General features: G+C 40.4%; 1 protein-coding gene and 1 long non-coding RNA gene across 4 annotated transcripts in view; both read left to right on the forward strand.

The window, feature by feature from the left end:
* TTBK2 (tau tubulin kinase 2) overlaps positions 1 to 17,055 on the forward strand; it is a 215,205-nt gene extending 198,150 nt beyond the window's left edge. For all 3 annotated transcript variants that reach the window (XM_066343762.1, XM_066343763.1, XM_066343764.1), the window contains exons 14-15: positions 10,080 to 11,353; positions 15,610 to 17,055. In XM_066343762.1, coding sequence (XP_066199859.1) covers positions 10,080 to 11,353; positions 15,610 to 16,072 — 1,737 coding nt within the window. In that variant the 3' untranslated portion in view covers positions 16,073 to 17,055. The remainder of the gene's footprint in view (positions 1 to 10,079; positions 11,354 to 15,609) is intronic.
* A 2,070-nt stretch (positions 17,056 to 19,125) lies between these two features.
* On the forward strand, positions 19,126 to 25,253 carry LOC136377261 (uncharacterized). Its single transcript, XR_010746267.1, has 2 exons — positions 19,126 to 23,780; positions 24,034 to 25,253. It is a non-coding gene; the product is annotated as an uncharacterized lncRNA (long non-coding RNA).
* The last annotated feature ends 279 nt before the right edge of the window (positions 25,254 to 25,532 follow it).

A 25,532-nucleotide genomic window follows, 5' to 3' on the forward strand; every position in this document is an offset into this window, starting at 1 on the left:
TCTTTCCCAAGACTGTATGCCTAGCCAAGGGAACAGTCCAGCCCCAACTTTGTTAGCCAAACTGTGCATCATTGTGTGGGGCTGCCTCCTCTTTGAAGAGCATCCTTTTCCAAATTGTACAAAGTTACCCTGTGGGCTAACGGCAGTCCTACCACCTTCCTCCCTTCCCTGTATCTCTTTTTCTACCCCACCTTTTCTCTTTCATTCATTTCCTATTTTCAGCTATAAAACAACTTCCCGGATTGTTTCTTCTTTTCTTTGAGTCTAGATGCCTTGACTCGCTGTTGTTCAAGTATTTTTCCAATAGCTTTCTGGGGTGCTTCCCTTCGAAAGGCTTTCTGAAGCCTTAGCTTTATTTCTTCTAGTATTTTTTGTCCTCTCCCATCAATGCTGTCCTGTTCACAAAGATTGTTCTCATGGTTCTTTTATACTATCTGTAACATTTTCTCTATCAAGTTGTTGAAAGACTTTATTTATATATTTAATATTATGTCTGATATTTTTTCAAATATTTTTAAATAAAAATATTTTTAACTGAAGATTTCTAAATAAATATCAGCTGCATCACTTTTTAACTTATGTCCAATGTATTAAACTTACTGTTTCCTGCCCTGGCCAGTTAGCTCAGTTGGTTAAGGGCATCACCCGAAACAGTAAGGTTGCATGTTTGATCCCCGGTCAGGGTGCACACAGGAAGCAAACCAATGAATGCATGACTGAGTGGAACAACAAATGAATGCTTCCCTTCCTCCTCCCCTCTCTCCTCTCTTTCTCTCTTTTCTCTCTCTGAAACAATAAAATTAAGCCCCGGATAGCTCAGTTGGTGGGAGCATCGTCCGGTGGCAGCACTGGAGGTTGCTGGTTCAATTCCCTGGTTAGGACATTGGAGCAGCTCAGTGTTGTTGTGTTTCTCCCTGCCTCTCTCTCTCTCTCTCTCTCACTCTCTCAAAAATAAACAAACAAAAAAACCTTTCTGTTTCCCTCCTTTTGGGGCTTGGGATAAAAATATATTTATATTGTTTCTAAATTTAAATTCAGAATTTACTTTGGCAAAGCAGATGTTATCACTTCTTTAATTTATTATAGGCACATTAAATATAGATCTCTTTCAGCTCGGATTATATGCTTTAGGTTGGATGATATGATAAACTATATTACCATTCTATCTGAGTATTTTAAATTAAGACATGTTTTGATGGGAAATAGTTTGTTAGTTTGTATCTTTTTCACTCAGGCTTCTTTTTTATGCTGATATGATGGGAAATCATATCTGATTTCTTAAAATATGTAGAAACTATAAAAATAGGCAAAGCAAAAAGAATATCTGCATTACAAGTATAATTGGCATATTAAATTAACTGATGAACTTAAGCATTTAGTTCTCTCTTTCTTGGTACTGATTTGTGAGCCTTGTTTAGGTCCGCTTTTTTTTTTTTTTTTTTTTTCATTTTTCTGAAGCTGGAAACGGGGAGAGACAGTCAGACAGACTCCCGCATGCGCCCGACCGGGATCCACCCGGCACGCCCACCATGGGGCGACGCTCTGCCCACCAGGGGGCGATGCTCTGCCCATCCTGGGCGTCGCCATATTGCGACCAGAGCCACTCTAGCGCCTGGGGCAGAGGCCACAGAGCCATCCCCAGCGCCCGGGCCATCTTTGCTCCAATGGAGCCTTGGCTGCGGGAGGGGAAGAGAGAGACAGAGAGGAAAGTGCGGCGGAGGGGTGGAGAAGCAAATGGGCGCTTCTCCTGTGTGCCCTGGCCGGGAATCGAACCCGGGTCCTCCGCACGCTAGGCCGACGCTTACCGCTGAGCCAACCGGCCAGGGCTAGGTCTGCTTTTATCCATACATATGAAGGCACTTATTATTAAATAGCATGTATAAATTTTTTAGATAATGTACTTTGAAAGATGGATAAATTTGCTAGATTGAAAAGAAATTGCATTGGGATTATTTTTACAAATTAGTCACCCCCCCCCCACCCAGTCCAGGGTAAACTGTGATGAAATTAGCTCATTATCAATTATTTCTAAAATGATGCACATCGATATGGATTTATAGGGAGTAAAATAAAACCAGGTATTAGCTTATCTTAAATTACATTTTCATTAGTGAATGGAGAGACAAAGTCAAGCTGACATAAATGAACAAGTACAGAGAAGAAAAAGAAAGTAACTTAAACTTCTTCCAAAAGAGGTCTAACCTCTGGTCCAGAATGGCAGTAAGCATAGGAAAAATGTAACCTTTTTCATGTGACATTGGTAATCACTGTTCGTAGGGACAAGGTCGGACTTGAGCAGTAATATAGAAATGGAAGGGTTTTCCTTCCAGAATATCATGGCAGATTGTACCACATGATCTTTTGGTCCTAGATGGTCCTTTAGAAAACCAATGCTTCATTTTTATTCCTTTTTACCACTGAGAGCACCAAGCCTCAGGACAATGAGGTGATCTGTAAAGAGTCAGATCAGATGCATTAGACTCTGTGTTCTGACCTCATACCAGTCTTCTGTTCCTCACACCAGGGGATTGTCAACATACTTAAAGACTTTCTTCAGTGTCTTGATTCTTCAATATTGAGAAGAAGAGAGGGGGTGTATAATAATACACATAGAGGGAGCAGGGCAAAAAAGTCACATAAGTTTTAAGTAATCTGTCTGTTAGCATCTTTAAGAAGATTCCTCTGACTGCATTTACAGGAATATCAATACCCATACTTTAAAATTCTGACTAGCAGTTGATTCAAAGGCCTTCATTCTCCTCTTTTCATTCCTTCGATTCTCTTAAGTTTCTGTAAGTTCCATACTATCAGGGATAAGCAGTTGGCATCAACCTGTGAGGTTGGTTGTTACATCTAAACAGTTACCTGAACCACAGAAAGTGATTGTAATGGGGCTAGGTGCACAAATGCAGACACAGACAGATCTGCCGGAGACTGAAGAGTACGATATTGGGTGTTTTTATTTTCTAATCTTTTCTTTCTTTTCTAAATTTTTTTTACTATGGTGAAGATATATTTCATTCATAACTGGGGAGGAAAGAAAAATTAAAATCTTTCTGGGAAGGTTAAGTAGCACTTCAGAAATAAGAGGACTTTGAAGGATGAGTAAGTTTGTTGGAGGGAGGCGCAGGGATGTCAAGCCAAGAATACAGCGCATGCAAAAGTACAGAGGCTTGGAGCACCAGAGTTCCGAGTATTTAAATAAGTGGTCCAGAAGTTAAGGCAAAGAAAAGAGGCTGAAGGAAGCTACAGACGCTAAGGTGATAAAGGCCTTGACCTGCCATGCTGTGATATGTGGGCTGTGGAAAAGAAGCTGAGTGAGCTATGACTGAGGGCAGAGAGTAACATGCTCTTTAAGAGCCTTGTGGGGGAGAATGTGCTAGGGCAGCAGCCAGTGAGGAGGCTTTGGCATTACTCCAAGCAAATGTGATGAGGGCTTGAACTGTGAAAATCACAATGAAGACTTAAGAGACATTTCAGTGACAACTTATTTGAAGTAGTAGCTTCATGTTGCCTTCCCAGAAATGTGTGTGCCACTGAATAACTAGAATAGCTGTATGAAAGCTCATGGTGTTAGAGCCTCCACTAAAAAAGAAATCATCCATGTAATGTATTAATAGATGTATGCTTTGATAATGTGAAAAGGTAAAGACTTTTTGGATTGATTTCCACCTAACTCCTTGAACTGGATTTTATAGGGGAGTTAAATGCATGTATGTTGATTGGGGAGTGCCCAAATGTCCTCTGCCTGGCCATGGATTCATATTTTTGATCTGGAAAATTTGGTTATTATAATTATAGAAAAATTTTGTTTGTTGGAATTAAATATGATAGTATAATTAATTTATGAATAGTCAGAAAAGACCAGAGATTGAATGGACTGAATTGGGAAGTAAAGAAAGCCCATTTGTGATGTGTTCAAATAATAGACTGGACTCTCACCTGGGCTTCATGGAAGGAGCCCAACAGCCAGTAGTTGATTCACTCATGTATTCAACACTTGTTGAGCATCTATACTTGTCAAATACTATGCAAGGCATCAAGAATTTAAAGCCTAGTGAGTCCTCTCACTGCTTCCAAGGATCTTCAGTCTAGTAAAGGAACACAATTTCTTATACATACTATGATAGAAATACATAGCTTGTGTAAGTTGGGGAGAGCTGAGCTAGATTTATACCTAAAGTGTCTTCCAGTATTGCATGAAAGGGCTTGAAAACTTGACTATTAAATCCTATAGCTATATATATGATATGTAATTACAGGCCAGCCAAGAAATATTTTTATTTCTGTTTGTCTTTTCTGGGATTTCTATTCTTTTGGTGTGAGTTGTGGCTTGCTTATAATTTTTAGTACCCACACAAAAATTTTATACTTCCAAACCCCCTTAAATATACATTACACTGTTAATAATGAGTGACTGTCTCTGAGGAGTAGGATAACAAGGGAAGAGGAAAAAAACCTTTTACTTTTCAGTAAAAGGTCTTGAGGCTTTGAGTTTTCAGTTTTACCTACCTCTGTGCAAAGACTGCTGCCCTCTCCATCCCTTACCCCTACCAGCTGCCATGTCCATACACGTAAGTCCAACCACAACATAAAAATATCTTTAGTAAAAGTAACCAACATAAATGCAACAGGGGTAAAGAGTGAGTGGGAAATTCTCTTAGCATGTATGGCCTCTTAATACACTCCTTACAAAAATTAGGGGATCAGAGAGCCTGCACATACTCCAGTACTTTCAGCATTTTGTATAGTGCACTTTCACCAACGAAATAAAAGTTGGTTTTGCATCTCATTTGCATAATCAAACTTTTATTGACTTGTCATTTGCTTTTCTGATGTTCTTGTTTAATAAAAAGGAATCAAATGCTTTTTTTTTTTTTTTTTTTTTTAACAGAGACAGAGAGTCAGAGAGAGGGATAGATAGGCACAGACAGACAGGAATGGAGAGATGAGAAGCATCAATCATCATTTTTTTGTTGCGACACCTTAGTTGTTCATTAATTGCTTTCTCATATGTGCCTTGACCGTGGGGCTACAGCAGACCGAGTAACACCTTGCTCAAGCCAGCGACCTTGGGTCCAAGCTGGTGAGTTTTGCTTAAACCAGATGAGCCCATGCTCAAGCTGGCAACCTCAGGGTCTCGAACCTGGGTCCTCCACATCCCAGTCTGAAACTCTATCCACTGCACCACCGCCTAGTCAGGCGAAATGCTTCTTTTTTTATTGCTTTATATTCATTTTGAAATATTCACAAATTTTTGTGAGTAGTATATTTAGATTTAGATGTTATCACTGCTGTGTACCTTTTTAAAAATTTTTTAAAATTTATTCATTTTAGAGAGGAGAGAGAGAGAGAAAGAAAGGGAAAGGGGGGAGGAGCAAGAAGCATCAACTCCCATATGTACCTTGACCAGACAAGTGCAGGGTTTTGAACCAGCGACCTCAGCATTCCAGGTCGACGCTTTATTCACTGTGTCACCACAGGTCAGGCTGCTGTGTACTGTCTTATAGAAATAAAAATTTGGTACATAAAAATACGGTTCAATGATAGTAATTTAGCCTGACTGGTGCTGGTGCAGTGGATAGTGTTGATCTGGGACACTGAGATCCCAGGTTCTAAACCCTGAGGTTGCCCGCTTGAGTGCAAGCTCATCTGGCTTGAGCACAGGCTCACCAGGTTGAACACAGGGTTGCTAGCTTGAGCCCAAAGGTCACTGGCTTGAAGCCCAAGGTCAATGGCTTACGCAAGGGGTCACTGGCTGGGCTGGAGCTCATAGTCAAGGCACATGAGAAAGTAATCAATGAACAACTGAAGTGCTGCAACTATGAGTTGATGCTTCTCATCTCTCTCCTGTGTCTCTCTCTCCTTCTCTCACTCTTTCTCTTTTTTTCTCTTGCAAAAAAAGAGTATTTTACTTTTATTCATAATTTTGAATACTTGTATAAAGTATGATATAAAGATGCTTTCACCAAAAGAAGTCTATAGTGGATTTGTAATGACTCAAAGAAATTTGAATTGTTAAAATTTAATTTTTTAATAGGTCAGAAATTTGTTTCTATAACTTAGTTTTTCTTGGCTGCAGTAGAAATCAATAAATTATTTCATTACCTATAGCTCTTCTAAATTATTTGTAAAAAAACAAACAAGTTGAGCTCTTCTAAAATTATGTCAAAAAAATAAGTTGTGTATATGGGATATTTATATTCCATATACCTTTCATTTGTAAGAAAGGCTATTATCCTGAATGAAAAAGAAGAAAATGGATTGTTATTCTTGAATGAAATTATTACCAATGAATGAGAAAAAAGTAAATGGATAATTTGTAAATTAAAATGCAAATAATAGTTGGTTTGTAGTACTGTCTATTATTTCTTGCCATGTGGCCAGTTCCAGACATGGGATAATTGTAAAATAATGAGTCTGCTTTATCTGAACTAAAAAGTAATGAGACTGATGCTAATCAAACTTAGCTCTAGGCCGAAACAAAAATAAGAAAACATGAAAGAATTGGAAAATATCAAGTCATTTTCTAGCAGTAGAGAAGTGTGCCTGATACAGTTAGAGAACAGAAGAAATAATTGAATTCATACCTTAATGAAATGTTTGTGATTTTTTTTTTTTTTTTTTTTTCATTTTTCTGAAGCTGGAAACAGGGAGAGACAGTCAGACAGACTCCCGCATGCGCCCGACCGGGATTCACCCGGCACGCCCACCATGGGGTGACGCTCTGCCCACCAGGGGGCGATGCTCTGCCCATCCTGGGCGTCGCCATGTTGCGACCAGAGCCACTCTAGCGCCTGAGGCAGAGGCCACAGAGCCATCCCCAGCGCCCGGGCCATCTTTGCTCCAGTGGAGTCTTGGCTGCGGGAGGGGAAGAGAGAGACAGAGAGGAAAGCACGGCGGAGGTGTGGAGAAGCAAATGGGCGCTTCTCCTGTGTGCCCTGGCCGGGAATCGAACCCGGGTCCTCCGCACGCTAGGCCGACGCTCTACCGCTGAGCCAACCGGCCAGGGCCCCGAAATGTTTGTGATTTATAGAAATTAAAGGTGTAAAAGCTATGTATGGTTTGCTGGCAGATCATTAATTTAGTCCATTTGTAGAGTGTCCCAAGTATGGATACTGCTTGTGTATCTTTAGTGTCTGTTTTCAGCTATATGTAGAATTAGCTTTTTTAAAATCTGAATTCAGCTATTGATTTTTGTTTTTTCTCCTTGTATCTCATCAAGTAATGTTTTTGCAGAATCAGTTTCCCAAACTTCATTTAGAGTTTGTAGTTCATGTCAGTAGGTTGTGCTATGCTGTGCATGACTTACAAAATACTGAAGTCCTATCCCTATTTTTTTTACCATTTTTTCCCTCAGTTGTGTAATTTGTGTTAATAGTAACCAACTAAAATACAGCTGAGATGGAATTAGTAAAGATGATTTTAGTAATATTTATAAGTTTAAAGTGCTATGGCCCTGGCCAGATTGTTCAGTTATTAGAGCATCATCCCTAAACACAGAAATTGCCGGTTCGATCCCCAGTCAGGGCACATACAGGAACAGATTGGTGTTCCTGCCCCTCTCTCTTTCTCCCTTCTTCTCACTCTAAAATCAATAAATAAAAATTCAAAAAAAAGATATAGTCTAAAAAAATTTTTAAGTGCTATGGAAGTATTATATGATAGTAACTAATGCACTATATTTCATAATTACCCCAAATATTTTCAATTGAGAAAGTAAGTTCTTCTGTCTGGTAATTCATCTGTCTTTTCTATATATAGTATTTTCACCATTTTTTTTATACCACACATACGCATACATTTATATCTTGACTCTAAGATAAATTAAGTTCAAAAGTGAATTTATTCCCTACCTTCAATCTCAGAAACCCAGTGGAATGTTAGTTTTGTAAGCACGACTGATTTTATTTTGGCTGATGTACTCGGGATTAGATATAATAATGAAGTGACTATTGGTTTATTTTGAATATAGGTATATCCATCTTAACTGTTATTTGGCATTTAATACAATTTTACATCTGCTTTTCTTATCACTGTCACTCTTGGTTGTTAAAAAGTAAATTTTAAAGAGTAAATAACTATCATTTTAAGTTTCAATATAATTTGAAAAATATACTAGAAAATTACCATCTGCCTGAATATATTGTAGAATAATGAGAGAGAGATACAAGTATGAGGTGACTTCTTGAAGTACAACAACACCAGAACTTGCTGCCTTCTAAGGTCATTATAGTTCTGGGTTTATTGTAAGAATTCATAGCCCTGGATAGAATGTCGGACTGGTGTGTGGACATCCCAGGTTGGATTCTTGGTCAGGGCACACGGGAGAAGTGACCATCTGCTTCTCTCCCCCTCCCACTCCCCTTGTATCTCCCTCTTCTCCTCCCAGAGCCAGTGGCTTGATTGGTTCAGCCGTGGCCCCAGGTGCTGTCGATAGCTCAGTTAGTCCAAACACATCAGCCTCAGGCTCTAAAAATAGCTCATTACTCAAGCATTGGCCCAGATGGGGTTGCCAGGTAGATCCTGGGCAGGGCACATATGGGAGTCTGCCTCACTATGTCCCCTCCTCTCACCTAAACAACAACAACAGAAAATTCACGTCTATTATGAGAAGCAACTACTATGAGTTGATGCTTCCTGGTCTTCCCCTCACCCCCATTTCTCTCTAAAATCAATAAGTAAAATCTCAACAAAAAAAAAAAAAAAAGAGAGAGAGAGAATTCAGGTCTGAATTCAACCTGTCTTGGATTAACCTGAGAGATCCTGAAAAAAGACTGTTTCCATTCAGGAGCTATTTCAGGATGTTAATTAGGTGTTTTCTCCCTGGGTAGGGCTTAGGACAAGCTCTCAGGGGTCCCCAAACTTTTTACACAGGGGGCCAGTTCACTGTCCCTCAGATCGTTGGAGGGCCGCCACATACAGTGCTCCTCTCACTGACCACCAATAAAAGAAGTACCCCTTCCAGAAATGCGGCAGAGCGGATAAATGGCCTCAGGGGGCCGCATATGGCCCGCGGGCTGTAGTTTGGGGACACCTACATGTTATTAAACCTAATTGTGTTCCTGATGAACAGAGAAGCAGACCTAAACAATGTATCTGACTCTGGAACCACACCAATTTCTTGGTGTTGTTGGAGTAGAGTCTAAGCAAAATCTCATTTTTCTTTGAATTCAGACCAATTACTATAGTTTTTCTAGAACCTAATGAGCCTCATTAAGTGATTTGACTTATTTGATTTCTCAGAAAGGCTTTTTTCCTTACCAGCTGTGTGCTTGACATTTTATGCCTCCTTACATGTCACTTGTAGCAAATGGAAGATACAATATTAGGAAGATAAACTGTTCCTAACATTGTATGACCACTAGGACAAAATGCATATAAATTTGGAGTTTTTCAAATTGTGGTAACTTGCCAGTATTTTTTTCCATAATCCTATATTTATTCTGGCAGGACATAGCTGATGCACTCAAAGGGACTTAGAATTTAATGAAAGGAACTTTTTACAGATGTGTGGGTATACTTAGAACAGCCAACAGGACCATCAATAGAAGGAGCTATTTCTGTCCTGAGTCTTAAAAGGGGAAGAAGAGAAGCTGTTAGTAGAACCTAGCGAGAGTCAGATCTGTGAGAGTAGGGCCTGCGACAGGAGCTATAGCCAGGAGTGGTAGAGCAGAGCCACTGCTAAACCTGCAGTCCCTTGGGGAGGGAGGGAGCAGAGAAAATTAGCACCCAGACCTTTTTCTCCTCAGACTCTAGTTCTCTGTGGTGCTGGCCAGAAACCAGAAGGAGAGGAGCCTGGGTAGTGCAGTCTGCAGAAATCAGTCTTCTAGAACACAAAGCAGGCTAAAGAAAAAGGTGTGAACCTCAAGAGAGGCTGTGCTGTATAATCCTGAGTAGGGGAGATTAAGTGTCATGAATTTTTATTCAGAATTGCTCATTTTAAGTATGAGTTAGGCAGACCTAGCTGACACCTGTGGTCCTCTTATAAATTAGAATTTGAGGTATTAAATCAGGCCCACATCTTTATTTATATTCTACATTATTACATATTGACCTTTTTTCCTCCCTCTTTTCAGATTACAATTCCTCGACCTTCTGTGGCATCTACACAGTCGACTTCAGGAAGCTTTCACTATGGCCAGCAGCCAGAGAAGAAAGACCTTCAGCCCATGGAGCCCACTGTGGAACTCTATTCTCCAAGGGAGAACTTCTCTGGCTTGGTTGGGACAGAGGGAGAACCTCCTAGTGGAGGAAGCAGAACAGACTTGGGACTTCAGATAGATCATACTGGTCATGACATGGTACCCAATATTAGAGAGTGTGACAAATCCCAAGACCTGGAACCAAAAGACCTTCCTGACCATAACAGACTGACTATGAGAGAATTTGAAAGTCTCCCTAGGGAAACTGAAGAGAAAAGCACTCTTCTAGGGTCAGATAATGAAGATGAGAAGTTAAGTAAAGGGAAGCATTATATTGAGATTGCCTCTCTCTCAGGAGACATGGTAACTGTGGAAAGGGATCAGTCAGCTACCACTGAACCTCTTGATATGACAAAGACACAGACTTTTAGTGTGGTGCCAAATCAAGACAAAAATCATAAGATAATGAAGCTTGTGGCAGTTGGAACTTCAGAAATTTCTCCACAAGTCACTGACCCACATGTTGAAGGCCAGATAGGCCAGATAACAACAATGCAAAAAAGTAAGATATCGAAGGATGATGACATCAAGAGTGAAGACTTGCCAAGTCATGAAGGAGACCTTTCTACTTTTTTGCACCAAGAGGGTGTAAAAGAGAAAATTGCGCCTAGAAATAGAGAACTATTTCATTGTGTTTCAGCGAGCGAACATTGTCCCTCATCCCGGAAGGATGTGGTTAGGTCATCCTTCATAACTAGACACAGCCGGATCCCTGTTTTAGCCCAAGAGATAGACCCAGCTTTTGAATCATCCCCTTCAGTCTCTGCAAAAGAAAAGCTCCTCCAAAAGAAAGCTTATCAGCCAGACCTAATCAAGCTTCTGGTGGAAAAAAGGCAACTCAAGTCTTTCTTTGGGGACCTTTCAAGTGCCTCTGACAAATTGCTGGAGGAGAGACTAACCACTGTTCCTGCTCCCTTTTCTGAGGAGGAAGTCTTCACTCCTTTTTCAAAACTGGCTGTTGACTCCTCCCTGAGCAGGTCAGCTGAAGATAGCTTTTTGTCACCCATCATCTCCCAGTCCGGAAAGAGCAAAATTCCAAGGCCAGTGTCATGGGTCAGCACAGATCAAGTCAATAGCTTAACTTCATCTCAGTTCTTGCCTCGACCACCACCAGGAAAGCCACCCCCGAGGCCCGGAGCAGGAGCCAGGTAACTCTGAATGTCCTTCCTGTGTTAAGTGTGTAGCACTGTTTCTGTGTCTGCTTGGCTCTATGTCAGTGTTTCATTTCTTTGTTGCCTGCTTTTGATTGTCTGTTTCCTTCCCTGCCTTTCCCAAGCCTTATAGCACAATGTAGTAGAAGGGGTCAGATTGGTCCAGGTTAATTCTCAGCTTTCCCACTTACTTGCAGTATGAACCTCAATTTCCCTATCTATAAAATGTGTAGAACATTTGCTTCGTAGTTTTGGGAGGATGAAATAAGGGAGTGTATGTCTAAAGCTTCTTGAAGTACTGATTAGCATGCAACAAAGGTTCCTTCCCTCTGGTCCACTTTAACTAGATACTCAGTAATTTTCTAGCTTTGACTAGTCAGAATCCTGTTATAACAGATATCATTATGAAGTAAAATTTTATTGAACCATGCTGTGTCCATCAATTGATGACTGGGCCTTGTTAGCTCTACTGTTTATCTTATCATAATGAGTTAAACAAACAAAAATCCTATAGATTTCCCTAGGTCTAATGACAGCTACAACTATACATACTACAGTTATTGCTTTAATATTTACTCTGTGGTATACTTGTTTATTGAATTTCTCATGTATAGTTGATCATAGAATGATTTTTTTTCCCTGTGGCATAGACAGAGAGAGTCAGAGAGAGGGACAGATAGGGACAGACAGACAGGAAGGGAGAGAGATGAGAAACATCAATTCTCCTTAGTTGTTCATTGATTGATTTCTCTTATGTGTCTTGACCATGGGCCTTCAGCAGACCCAGTGACTTCTTGCTCGAGCCAGCGACCTTGGGCTCAAGCTGGTGAGCCTTGCTCAAACCAGATGAGCCCATGCTCAAGCTGGCGACCTCAGGGTCTAGAACCTGGATCCTCCACGTCCCAGTCTGATGCTCTATCCACTGTGCCACTGCCTGGTCAGTCAGAATGATTATATATTTTTTATTTTTTTAAAGTTTTGACTTTTTTATTTTTGAGAGGGGGGGGATAGATAGAGACAGACAGGAATGGAGAGAGATGAGAAGCATCAATCATCAGTTTTTCGTTGTGACACTTTAGTTCATTGATTGCTTTCTCATATGTGCCTTGACTGCGGGTCTTCAGCAGACCGAGTAACCCCTTGCTCAAGCCAGATGAGCCCACGCTCAAGCTGGTGAGCTCGGGGTCTCGAACCTGGGTTCTTCTGTATTCCAGTCCAATACTCTATCCACTGTGCCACCGCCTGGTCAGGCAGAATGATTATATTTTGAAGAAGAGGAGAAAATATTGGGAGGCGATGAACCAGTTAAGAGTGCTTTCCTTGGAGCTGTGATTCACTTTCACAGAATAGAAGGGGAAAGAGAAAAAGGATGGTCTTTTAAAAAAAATTAATTGAAAATAAAAATACAGGCCCTGGCCGGTTGGCTCAGCGGTAGAGCGTCGGCCTAGCGTGCGGAGGACCCGGGTTCGATTCCGGCCAGGGCACACAGGAGAAGCGCCCATTTGCTTCTCCACCCCTCCGCCGCGCTTTCCTCTCTGTCTCTCTCTTCCCCTCCCGCAGCCAAGGCTCCATTGGAGCAAAGATGGCCCGGGCGCTGGGGATGGCTCTGTGGCCTCTGCCCCAGGCGCTAGAGTGGCTCTGGTCGCAATATGGCGACGCCCAGGATGGGCAGAGCATCGCCCCCTGGTGGGCAGAGCGTCGCCCCATGGTGGGCGTGCCGGGTGGATCCCGGTCGGGCACATGCGGGAGTCTGTCTGACTGTCTCTCCCTGTTTCCAGCTTCAGAAAAAATGAAAGAAAAAAAAAAAAAAAAAAAAGAAAATAAAAATACATTTACATGAAAACTATAGCCTATTCTAAATAATATAGCCATAGGCCTCCACCTGTTTGAAGGATTTCTGAAGTATTTTAAAGTGAGATTCTTTCTGTATCATTACCTAGCAGAACTTTTCACCTTTACCTAAAGAAAGTTTAGTTTTTACTTTCCGTAGGATTTCAAGTTCAAGGGTAATTAAATATTGGATTTGAAGTACCAATGGGACTAGACTTCCCCAGAAAGAATGGATATGAGTGAACAGTAGTCATTTAGCTGAGATTTTATTTATTGATTTGAGAGAGAGAAAGGGAGGAAGGGAAAGAGAGAAACATCAGTTTGTTGTTCCACTTATTTATGCATTCATTGGTTGATTCTTTTATTTCTTTTTTTTTTCTACTTATGTATTTTTAGAGAGAGAGAAGGAGGGACAGACAGAGACAGACACAGGAAGGGAGTGAGATGAGAAGCATCATTTCTTCGTTGCAGCACCGTAGTTGTTCACTTATTGCTTTCTCATATGTGCCTTGACTGGGGCCCTCCAGCCAAGTCAGTGACCTTTTGCTCAAGCCAGCGACCTTGGACTCAAGCCAGTGATGTTGGGCTTCAAGCCAGTGATTTTGGGCTCAAATCAGTGACCGTGGGGTCATGTCTATGATCCCATGCTCAAGTTGGTGACCTCGCGCTCAAGCTGGTGAGCCCATGCTCAAGCCAGGTGAGCCTGCGCTCAAGCCAGCGACCTCAGGGTTTCCAACCTGGCTCCTTAGCATCCCAGGCTAATGCTCTGTTCACTGAGCCACTGCCTGGTCAGGCTCATTAGTTGATTGTTGTATGTGCCTGACCAGGTATCAAACCCACAACCTTGGCGTGTCAGGATGTGCTCCATCCAGCTAAGCTTCCCAGCTGGGCAATATTTAGCTGAGATTTTAAAAAGGTGATATTTATGAATGATATTCAGACATTCCCCTTTTTCTTCTCCTTGTCATCTGTGCTTCATAGAGATGCCATATCTGTGGCTTGAGCTACTTGGATTTCAACAAATAAATCCTCATTATCACTTATTATTTAGCACTTTATGTGTCCCCAAAAGGTAGCACTTGGTAACTAAGCCAAGCCTGTAGTATGTGTCAGATATTAGAACTGACCAGCTTGGAACTCATCTGGAAATTCAGAGTGAACTCAACTTTCACACCTCGATCCTGGCACAGAGGAATTACTTTATTCCATTTTTCAATTTTTACTATAAGATCCTTGAGAGTAAGGGGTTTCATGTCATTTTTAAGAATAAGTAGATCATGGAGAATGAGGACAGAAAATTTAGAGAAGAAAGTCAGTAATTTATTGCTGAACCATGATGAGGATGATGAGGATGATGAGGATGATGGCTATTTATGTCCCTGTCTCCTGTGGGTACTAATATAGCCTGGGAGGGGCTCTCACTTCCTTTAGTAAGAAGTGGCATGTCAGCATGAGGTTTAATTTCTTAAACTGAGTGCATTTTAGGCTAAAACAAAGACATTTAGAGCAAAGAAGACATTGCTATTCATATGAATACTCTCTAGATTTAGAATTCTGAGTTGCCAGGAAGGAAGGGCAGTCAGTCCCCAAGTTCAGCTCTTCTGAATCTCAAGCTGTTGTCAGGGGCAGAAACAGAGGCTCAGGGAAACCAGTGGCTGCTCTTTTTATTTTGGAAATCATTTAATGAAGCTGAAATATACTTTTATCTGTAGTTCCTGCTGTTAGTGAGGACAGTTCCTGTTGAAGACTTAAATCGTGGGGACTAACAACATTTAAGTGCTTCTGAATGGCAGACATCCAACTAAATACTCTTCTTGGGTTATTGCATTTGGCTGCACAGTAATGCTGTGAGATAGATAATCTCATTAAAAGCAAGGAGAGGGTAAATGATTTGTCTAGGGTCCTATAACTAGAATATGAAAGAGAAACTCTGTATCCTTTGTTTTCTGATTTTGACTTACATCATAGACTTTATGATTTGGGACGTTGTGACTTTTAAAATGAATTCTAGGGCCTGACCAGGCGGTGGCGCAGTGAATAGAGTGTCGGACTGGGATGTGTAGGACCCAGGTTCGAGACCCCGAGGTTGCCAGCTTGAGCGCAGGCTCATCTGACTTGAGCAGAAAGTTCACCAGCTTGGACCCAAGGTCGCTGGCTCGAGCAAGGGGTTACTCGGCCTGCTGAAGGCCCGCGGTCAAGGCACATATGAGAAAGCAATCAATGAACAATTAAGGTGTTGCAATGAAAAACTGATGATTAATGCTTCTCATCTCTCTCCATTCCTGTCTGTCTGTCCCAATCTATCCCTCTCTCTGACTCTCTCTGTCCTTGTAAAAAAAAAGAGGAAAAAAATAAAATAAAATGAATTCTAGGCATATTTGAAATGAATCAAAATGAAAATAATTTTTCTCTGTACTTTTAAGGCTCCGCAGATACAAAGTCCTAAAGAGTAGCAATTCCGACTCAGACCTTTTCTCTCGCCTGGCCCAAATTCTTCAAAATGGATCCCAGAAACCCCGGAGCACAACGCAGTGCAAGAGTCCAGGATCCCCTCACAATCCAAAAACACCACCCACGAGTCCTGTTGTCCCTCGAAGGAGTCCTAGTGCCTCTCCTCGAAGCTCTTCTTTGCCTCGCACGTCTAGTTCCTCACCATCTAGGGCTGGACGGACCCACCATGACCAGAGGAGTTCATCCCCACATCTGGGGAGAAGCAAGTCACCTCCCAGCCACTCGGGGTCTTCCTCCTCCAGGAGGTCCTGCCAGCAGGAGCATTGCAAACCCAGCAAGAATGGTCTGAAAGGATCTGGCAGTCTCCACCACCACTCGGCCAGCACTAAATCCCCCCCAGGGAAGAGTAAGTTGGCCAGTAAACTCAGCAGATAGGAAGGAGCCAGGCTGCATCTCTGAAAGGTGTGAGATCTTCCTCCTAAACCTGATGCATGTGCATCCCTGTACTGTCCATTTAAAAAGTCTGTGTTGATTTTCTCTTGCAAAAGGAAGTAACATGATAAATTATTTATAAGAAGACATAAATATGTGATAAGGAATTACCTAAGGCAGGCAGCAAGCAGATCAGGAATCAATGCCTTTGCATAGCAAGGGCAATCTAGCAAATCCGGGAGGAAGAAACTGATTAAATGAACTCTCATTTTTGTAGTTGCCTCTGAGACAAGAATTGAAGGGAGGAGATGGAATGGAATTTTAAGAGGTTTGGCCTACTTATTTTTTTAAAGTTCTACTCAAATGTTATATAGCAGAAGTGAAACTTCCTGTTTTAATATTTTCATTCAGAACTTTCCAGCCTTGCAGAATCAGAATTGCTGCAGTATTCAAGTATAGATGAGCCTGTAGCTGGGGAGCCAAAGCTGATACACGTATTATTCGGCTTGTGTATTTTATATTGAGAGTTCACACCTTTACTTTGCCTCATTCCTAGTACCTTCCCTGGAGCTCATGTTTTTTAAAGTCAGTGTTTCTCACCTGATCCAGCCTCTCTTATTTTTTTTTTTATTTTTTTAACATGAAATTTATTTTAATTTATTGTGTTTACATAGATTCTAGTGTCTCCCTGAATACATCCTCCCCTCCTCCATGTTCCCCAGTACATCCCCACTGTCCTCCTCCCCATAACACTCTCCCCCCTTCCCTCCAGGATTTGCTTTTTTGCTCTCATCCCATCCTATCACCCTGTCACCCCCTTTCCCTCTGTCCGCTTTCCTTCTGGATCCTTTGATCCCGCCTCTGTCTCTGTTCCGTTCCTCAGTTCATATTGTTCCTCGGATTCCTCAGATGAGTGGGATCATATGATATTTTTCTTTCTCTGCCTGGCTTATTTCACTTAACATAATAGTTTCCAGTCCCATCCATGTTGTCGCAAAAAGTAATATTTTCTTCTTTTTCATGGCCCCATAGTATTCCATTGTGTATATGTACCACTGTTTTTTAATCCACTCGTCCACTGTCGGACACTTGGGCTGTTTCCAGTTCTTGGCTATTGCAAACAATGCTGCCATAAACATGGGGGTTCATTTCTCCTTTTGAATCATTGATGTGGTTCTTCTTTTATTTTAACAATATATTCTGATATGCTTTTAGCAGCACATGCTGAGAATTTCAAATCGAATTAGTTTTTTAGTCCCCTAATATTTTCTTTGGAGCACTATACTCTCAGTATATTTTTATTGTGAGAAATAATTGATTAAAACTTAGGCAACGGAAGGAAACGTCTAAATAGAGCTAGTTTGCAGGCTTTAGTGCTTTAGGGAGAGAGGGGCAGAATGGGGGTTAATACCCTTCAAGGCAGAACCCACTTTCCCCCCGTTAGTTTCCTCCTTGTGGAAGGAAAACTGACAGAGTAGACCTTGCTTTCTTAATTCTTCTAGATACCAACTCTTTCTAATGTCACCCTCCAAAATGATACCAAGGAAGTACAATGCTGTGTAATGTGACTTTATGCTTTTAGAGGTTTAGAAATAAAAATAGGAAGAAATTAAATATGTTTTGAGACTTTAATCCTCAAACTTTGTATTTTATACATTTAGCCAATAAGGAATGAGTATCTGGGGAAATAAATTTAGGTTCAGTATTTATCTTTTAGAAAGTTTTATTGCCTGCTTCTCCTGTGCTTTAGTTTAAATATTTGGGTTTCTTGATCTAATTTCTATGTAATCTCAATTTATAAAGCTAAAAGAGAATCATAATCTCTTCTGCTAAACAGGAACCAGGCAAAATTAAATCTTACTAGACTTTGAAAATGGGCTCTTTTATACTCTGGTGTTTTTTGTGTTGTAAAGACCTTACTAAGGTCAGATAAATTGGTCTGCTTGCTGTTGAAATTTGCCTTCTAGCAGACATCTGTGTTTTCTCTTTGACCTTGTGTTTGCTGCCAAACCTAATATGGTTGAATTGGGGAAAAAAATATATTTTCTCACCAAGTGAACATATTCTAATGCTGCATCAAAGTTGCCCTGAAGCTGCACTGAACTTACCGCGTTCTCTTGATCTGTGTTGAACTTTTTAAAACAAACAAAAAAACCATTCAGAACACTGTTGAGGCATATCTGGTCTCCCATAAGAAATGTAGCATAGTGTGCAATATTAATTTCTCTCCAGTTTCAAGCACTACAGAGGAATGCAATAGATAAGACATATTTGCTGTTTATCTAAAGCAACTGTAATAATATTGGAAAACTGGTCCATCTGTATTATATTGTATAATAGTTGCTATAACACTACTTGCATGTCTTCATAGTAAATTCTATAAATATTTATAAATATATAGAAAAACATATGCTTATATAAACTCATTCTTTCTCATTCTCCATTTGTAATTTCAAGATCACAGATGGTAAAATATCTTTTTACTCTGTGCCTCACATATACGTGGGCCTTGCCTTTCTTCATTTTCTGAAAATATGTTCTTAGCATATTTAAGATTCTTCTTACCTTCCTTGTGTGTAATGCAAGGGTTGGCAGTCTTTAACAAGCCAAGATAGGTTATTTAATTTTCATTTTAAAAAGATTTTAATAGGGGAAAAATTACTGGGATGTGTTTGCAGTACTGGTTCAAAGATTTGTCATGTTGATCACATAATGCAGTCCTTATGGTTAGAGTGGATAAACTGGGATGATAATCATGGGTCTGATATAAATTTATTTTTAAATCTCCTTTTATTTCTTTAAAGATTTTTTAAAAATTTATTTTAGCCTGACCAGGCGGTGGCGCAGTGGATAGAGCGTCGGACTGGGATGCAGAGGACCCGGGTTCGAGACCCTGAGGTCGCCAGCTTGAGTGCGGGCTCATCTGGTTTGAGGAAAAGCCCACCAGCTTGAACCCAAGGTCGCTGGCTCCAGTAAGGGGTTACTCGGTCTGCTGAAGGCCCGCGGTCAAGGTACATATGAGAAAGCAATCAATGAACAACTAAGGTGTTGCAATGAAAAACTGATGATTAATGCTTCTCATCTCTCTCTGTTCCTGTCTGTCTGTCCCTGTCTATCCCTCTCTCTGACTCACTCTCTGTCTCTGTAAAAAATAAATAAATAAATGAAAATTTTTAAAAAATTTATTTAAGAGAGAGGGAGAGAGAAGAGGGGAGCAGAAAACATCAACTCATAGTTGCATCCCATATGTGCCTTGACCCGGCAAGTCCAGGCTTCGAATTGGCAACTTCAGCGTTCCAGGTCAATGCTTTATCCACTGCGCCACCACAGGTCAGGCAAAAAGAATCTCTTAAAATTACCATTCTGTTTTCTTCTTTTAACCTCAGTTTTTGACGGGGGTGGAGTAATCTACAATTATGAAATTCTCTCTTTTTTTCCTGTTGTATAAGCTAAATTGTGCTAAAGATAGCCACCTTTAATTCCTGACCCCTTTAGTCAGAAATGTGTTTGTGGTAACCCCAAGAAAAGCTGATGAGGCTGCAGTTGTGGTATATATGTTCTTTGTATATTATATTGACATTGCTCTGCTAGCAGTCAAACCGACAGTGATGGCAACATGGCAGCTTGATGCTTTTCCTTTCTTAGTTCCATTTTTCTCCCAACTTTTCCACTGTGTTGTTCCCTTTTCTAAGTGGTACCGACACCCTCAAGTTCCAAAAACAGCCTCGTGTTTAAGAATATTTTATTTTGCTTCTAGGAAAAAGTTAACCAAAGATTTTTTTTCTGCTTGATAGTTTCAAAAGAACACAGACTAATTATATTTTATGTATCAATAGGTCCCCTTAAAAGTACTACTATCTCATACAGGATGGGGCAAAAGGTAGGTTTACAGTTTTCATATGGAAAATAATACAAGAATAAACGGTGTTTTGGGTACTCACAACTATAAACCTAAGTTTTTGCCCCACCCAGTACAGAGATTTACTTATGGTTTAAAAAATTTTTTTATTGATTGATTTTAGAGAAAAACATTGACTTGTTCCTCCATCCACCTGTTCATTCACTGGTTGATTCCGCATATGCCCTGACTGGAGATCGAACCCCCAACCTTAGTATATTGGGATGATGCCCCAACCAACTGACCTACCCGGCCCAGGTCTTTATGATTTTTAAATGCAGTTTGTGCTTTCAAATGTTACATGTCTCGAGCTAAAAAGAGAAGTTCACAACTCTGATAAAGCACTTTTGGCACAAAGATTTTTTTTTTGTTTTATTTTAAAGTATGATACAGAGAACGAGTTGTATTGTTTTCTGTTCTTTTTTATTTATTTATTTTTTTAGTGATGGCACATTTCAGCTTTCAGTGACAAACAGATCATTCAAGTAATTTTAAACCAGTTTGGTTATTCTACCTAAATTGAGGGACATGGCCACTAATTAAAGCCAAGCCAAACTATACTAAAAGTATTATGGGGCAGAAGTTAAAATTATCTTTGGAAAGTCAAGTGCCTCCTCATTTCTTATATCACAGCAAAATGGCTGGTTAGCTAGTCACATTTGCCCTTATCTTCCCTGGGTAATCTCTGGAATAACTGGGGTGGAATGGAGATGGATTTAGCAACAGTTTAGTCCCTTTAGGTAGTATTCTTTCTAAATTATGCTGCCAAATCTCCAGGGTGTACAGATGAGTTACAAGATTTTAAAATTCCACATAGTAATCTTTCACACAGCTTAAAGACATTAAACTTTAACATATAGTGAACAAAAAAGGAAAATTGGGTCATATCAAATTTAATTTTAAAGCACAGATTATAAACATTTTTGAATGTAAGTCTTAGGTAGGCACTGTCATTCTCAGCTTGGTATGCAAGCTGGCCTTGTTAATAGTGGCCTAGCTACATTCACTGTTTTTTGAGTTGCATGTTGTGAAGTAAATGTTTTTTTGTAAAAGTTGACAAGTTAGTCAAGGCCTAAATAAGTAGCAAAATGGTAATTGAGACTCACTGTTATGATCCACTTTATATTATTTGTTTTAAAATATTAAACAAATTTCAGCTGCTTACTAATACAGTGAACTAGTTAGCTCCTCCTAGCACTGTTGGCACTTGTGGTTCTTTGGTAATCATCAGAGATTCCTTCCAAATAGATTTTTATGCAGATGTTTCTATGGTTGTATTTGATCTACAAGGAAAAAGTGTACATTGCTGCATGTTTTATAAACCCAGACACAGATAATTAAAACAATAGTTTTTCTATACCCAATAGCTTTGAATTAAAAACAGATGCCTTTTCTTCAAGAGCAGAGGATTCTTTTTTCTAGGAACTACATTCTTTTTTTTTTTTTTTATTGATTTTGGCATGAGAGGAAGGGAGAGAGAGACAGGAACATTGAACTGTTCCTGTATGTGCTCTGACCGGGGATAGAACTGGCAACCCCTATGCTTTGGGACAGCGATCCAACCAACCAAGCTATCCAGCCAGGGCTAGGAACTACATTCTTAATCTAACATAAGAAACTAGTAATAGGAGAAACAAGATCCAGAATTCAGAATTTAGGGGAAAAATTGCATCTTACACTGGCTATTTGAAAATATATTTATTTGTAGATAAGTCCAGATTTAGTCTAAGAGATCAAAGTTTTCACATTTTAAAAGTTTTCATTCCTTTATATCAGTCAAAAGGTGGCATATGTTAGGGAACCATTTTTCCTGTCCATGCTCATGTGTTTTGGAATTAAGTTGTTTACATTCTTTCTCTTAACATCTGTCTATGTCTGCTTATGTGCATTTACCACAGATGTGTTGGGGCTTTGCACCTATATATTGCATTGTGTTCACCACCCCAATAGTGCCTGTATTATTGAGGCAATAGAATGATAACTCCATTGTTTAACTTTCTTGAGTTTCATTCTATAGACAGTTTATTTGAAGTTATTTATGTTTTAATACAAAAAGTATTCCAGGATTAAAGCATGGAACCACTGTGGTAGTCCTCACATGTCAATATTTACCTAAGTTCAGAAACCATAGGTTCATACTTAGACTGTAACTTAGAGAAGGAAATTAAGATAGTTCTAGTCCTCAGACCATGTAGAAGGATGCAGTACATTGAAAAGCCTAGGTGATTGTAAGAACATCCCACTTCCCTGTCTCAACCAACAGAACCCTGGTGTGGATTTCAAGGATGTGGGAGTAGGCCCTGACTGGTTGCTCAGTGGATAGAGCATCAGCCCTGTGTATGGACATCCTGGGTTTGATTCCTGGTCAGAGCACACAGGAGAAGTGATCATTTGCTACTGTCTCCCTTACTCTCCCTCTTCCCTTCCCACAGCCAGTGGTTCATTTGATTTGAGCATGGCCCCAAGGCACTGAGAATACTTGGATTAGTTGGAGCAAGTCAACCTCAGGTGCTAAAAATAGCACGGTAACTTGAGCATCAGCCCCAGACAAAGTTGCTGTGTGGATCCCAGTGTGTGTGGGGTGCATGCGGGAGTCTGTCTCACTATCTCCCCTCCTCTCAGCTTTTAAAATAAAAAGGGGGCCCTGGCCGGTTGGCTCAGTGGTAAAGCGTCGGCCTGGCATGCAGGAGTCCCGGGTTCGATTCCCAGCCAGGGCACATAGGAGAGGCGCCCATCTGCTTCTCCACCCCTCCCCCTCTCCTTCCTCTCTGTCTCTCTCTTCCCCTCCCACAGCCAAGGCTCCATTGGAGTGGAGTTGGCCCGGGCGCTGAGGATGGCTCCATGGCCTCTGCCTCAGACGCTAGAGTGGCTCTGGTTACAACAGAGTAATGCCCCAGATGGGCAGAGCATCACCCCCTGGTGGGCGTGCCAGGTGGATCCTGGTCGGGCGCATGCGGGAGTCTGTCTGACTGCCTCCCCATTTCCAACTTCAGAAAAATACAAAAAATAATAATACTAATAAAATTAAATTAAAAGGGTGTGAGAGTAGAGTATTTGAGATCTTGCTCCCCAGCAATTGTCTTCAGTTTTGGTTCAAATAAACTCTTATAAAAAAGTTTTAAACTTTTAAAGGATGTGGGAATAGTGTAGAAACATCAGGATCATTGGTAGTTTGGCTGTCCCTCTAGAATTACGAGAAATTTAACCCAGATAGTCTTGAGAGACTAAGGAAACTGTTGTCAACCTTACTAAAAAGGACTGCAGGAGGTAGTGGGCAAATTCCCTTTCATGTAAAAGGGAATTTGGATGCTGCACACCTCAATTCCTAAAAATCCCTGGCTGGATATGAAATGATCACATTAAAGTCTTTTTCCTTTAATTTTTTTAATTTATTGGGGGTGACATTGGTTAATAAAATTATATACACTTCAGGTGCACAATTCTATGATACATCACCCGTGTATTGCATTGTGTTCACCACTCCAAGTCAAGTTTCCCTCCATCACCATCCATCCCCCCTCTGCCTTCCTCCACCCCACCCCCCAACATTAAAGTCTTAGCCCATGAATACATTTTCTAATTCAATTGTGAAGATTGGCTCTGACTTTTTACTTATTCCACTTAAGCAAATTTGGATCATAAAATTAAAGTATGTGATAAGGTCAAGATCACCTTGAGGTTATACACAATCTCAAGACACTGAATAACCAAGTAGTACCATTTACTCAGTAATGATTTGAATGTTTCCTTAGACTTTGCTGGATCCTTAGTCTTAAAGAAACATGTAAAAGGAGCGAAGCATTTTTCTATGTTGCCATGAGAAACTTTTTTTTTTTTTTTTAACATTTTTTTAGGAACATTTTTTTAATAACTTTTCATTTTTTATTTTTTATTTTATTTATTAATTTTAGAAAGGAGAGAAAGAGAGAAGAGAGAGAGAGAGAAGGGGGAGGAGCAGGAAGCATCAACTCCCATATGTACCTTGACCAGGCAAGCCCAGGGTTTCGAACCGGCAACCTCAGCATTTCCAGGTTGACGCTTTATCCACTGTGCCACCACAGGTCAGGCCATGAGAAACTTGAATTGGGTCAGTCTCCTAATTGAAAGTGATAGTGACGGGCATAGTGTGTATCACTGGTGATGCTGACATGTCCCTCAGATACCTTGGGCCAGGGGTTCTGGGTTTCTTGAATAGGAGTCACTGAAGCAGCTCTTGGAGTCCACTCACTATAGAATTTGCTAATGACATAATTTTACACACAATGGGTAGGAATTTTCAGTAGTTTAGTATTTTATATTGTGTACAGAAGTGTTCACTCACCCAGTTAAAAACATTGACTAAACCAAGTTTTTGTATAATTACCTTTGCCATATGATTCTGCCCCCCCCCCCCCTAAAATACAGTAAAAATCCTTAAAATTCCATGTGCAGCACTTCAGCATACCTGAAGTCTGTCTGGTTGTTCTTCACTCACCCACAAGGGTAAACAGGCTACCAGAGTTTGAATGTAATGGGGGGCGGGGGCAACCTAGGGAGGAAGATATCCTTGGGACTTTTTCAAAACAATTTTATTTTTAAAACTATTCACCAGATAGGTAAATCAGTTCACTATGATAAAAAGCATTCAGAAATACAGATAGCAAGATAAAGAAAATATAACAGTGTGCCACTTGGGGCTCTGAAATTGGATTCGGTGAACCAAATAAAGAAGAGATGTGATGACCCAGGCTTGAGCATACACAGCCCCTGATCCCCTTCCTGACATCTCTCCTAAAATAGCCGGTGCCGATTTAATCAGGCCATTTACTTTCACATTCACAGCTTTTGGTAAAAACAAAGAAGGGGGAAACATCTAGTTTTGTTTTAGATATAAATCTCGAAAGTTATGATCTATTGGCAGCTGTTAAATCAGATTGAACCACAAACCAGAAGAACTCTCTCTTGTCAAGCGTAGAGGACTTTAATAATTCCAGTTTTCTCCCTTTCCTTTCCTCTATATGAAATCAAGAGTGACGAGAAATTGCTCTTGGAAATGCCTCCAAAGCTATTGTGTCCTTTTCCCCTCCAAACAGCCCTCTTTATGCATTTTTGCTCAGGCAACCAAGGATATTGGCGGAAACATGGAGTACTTTTGTATAGGTCATCTGTACATAAAAGTGTAATTATTTATTTAATTTTCCCATTTGTATCATATTAAAGCTTTGTACAGTGTTTTGAGTTATGTTTTAAAATTATTTTGTATTTTATTTTTATAATCTAGTAATAAAATATTCATTCCGCATGTAACTCTAGTTCTGTTTGTGTGATGGCTTGGATTTCAAGAGTTGGGAAGTATTTTCTAATTTAATAACGTTATTGAATGCACCAGAGGTTCCAAGATCAGCAGGGATCAGAAAGTGTTCATATAAATGCAGTACCAGAAAAAACGCATTGGACTGAAAATAAGCTATCAGTATCCCTGCAGATGAAAACCTGGGTTTCAGACCTTCATCCTGTGGCTAGAGGGAGGTACCTTTTCCTTGGGTGCAGGAAACCGCCTTGTAGCACTAGAGTGGTTCCAGTTTC

This window comes from Saccopteryx leptura, chromosome 6 (genome assembly GCF_036850995.1).
Source record: "Saccopteryx leptura isolate mSacLep1 chromosome 6, mSacLep1_pri_phased_curated, whole genome shotgun sequence".
Lineage (NCBI taxonomy): Eukaryota > Metazoa > Chordata > Mammalia > Chiroptera > Emballonuridae > Saccopteryx > Saccopteryx leptura.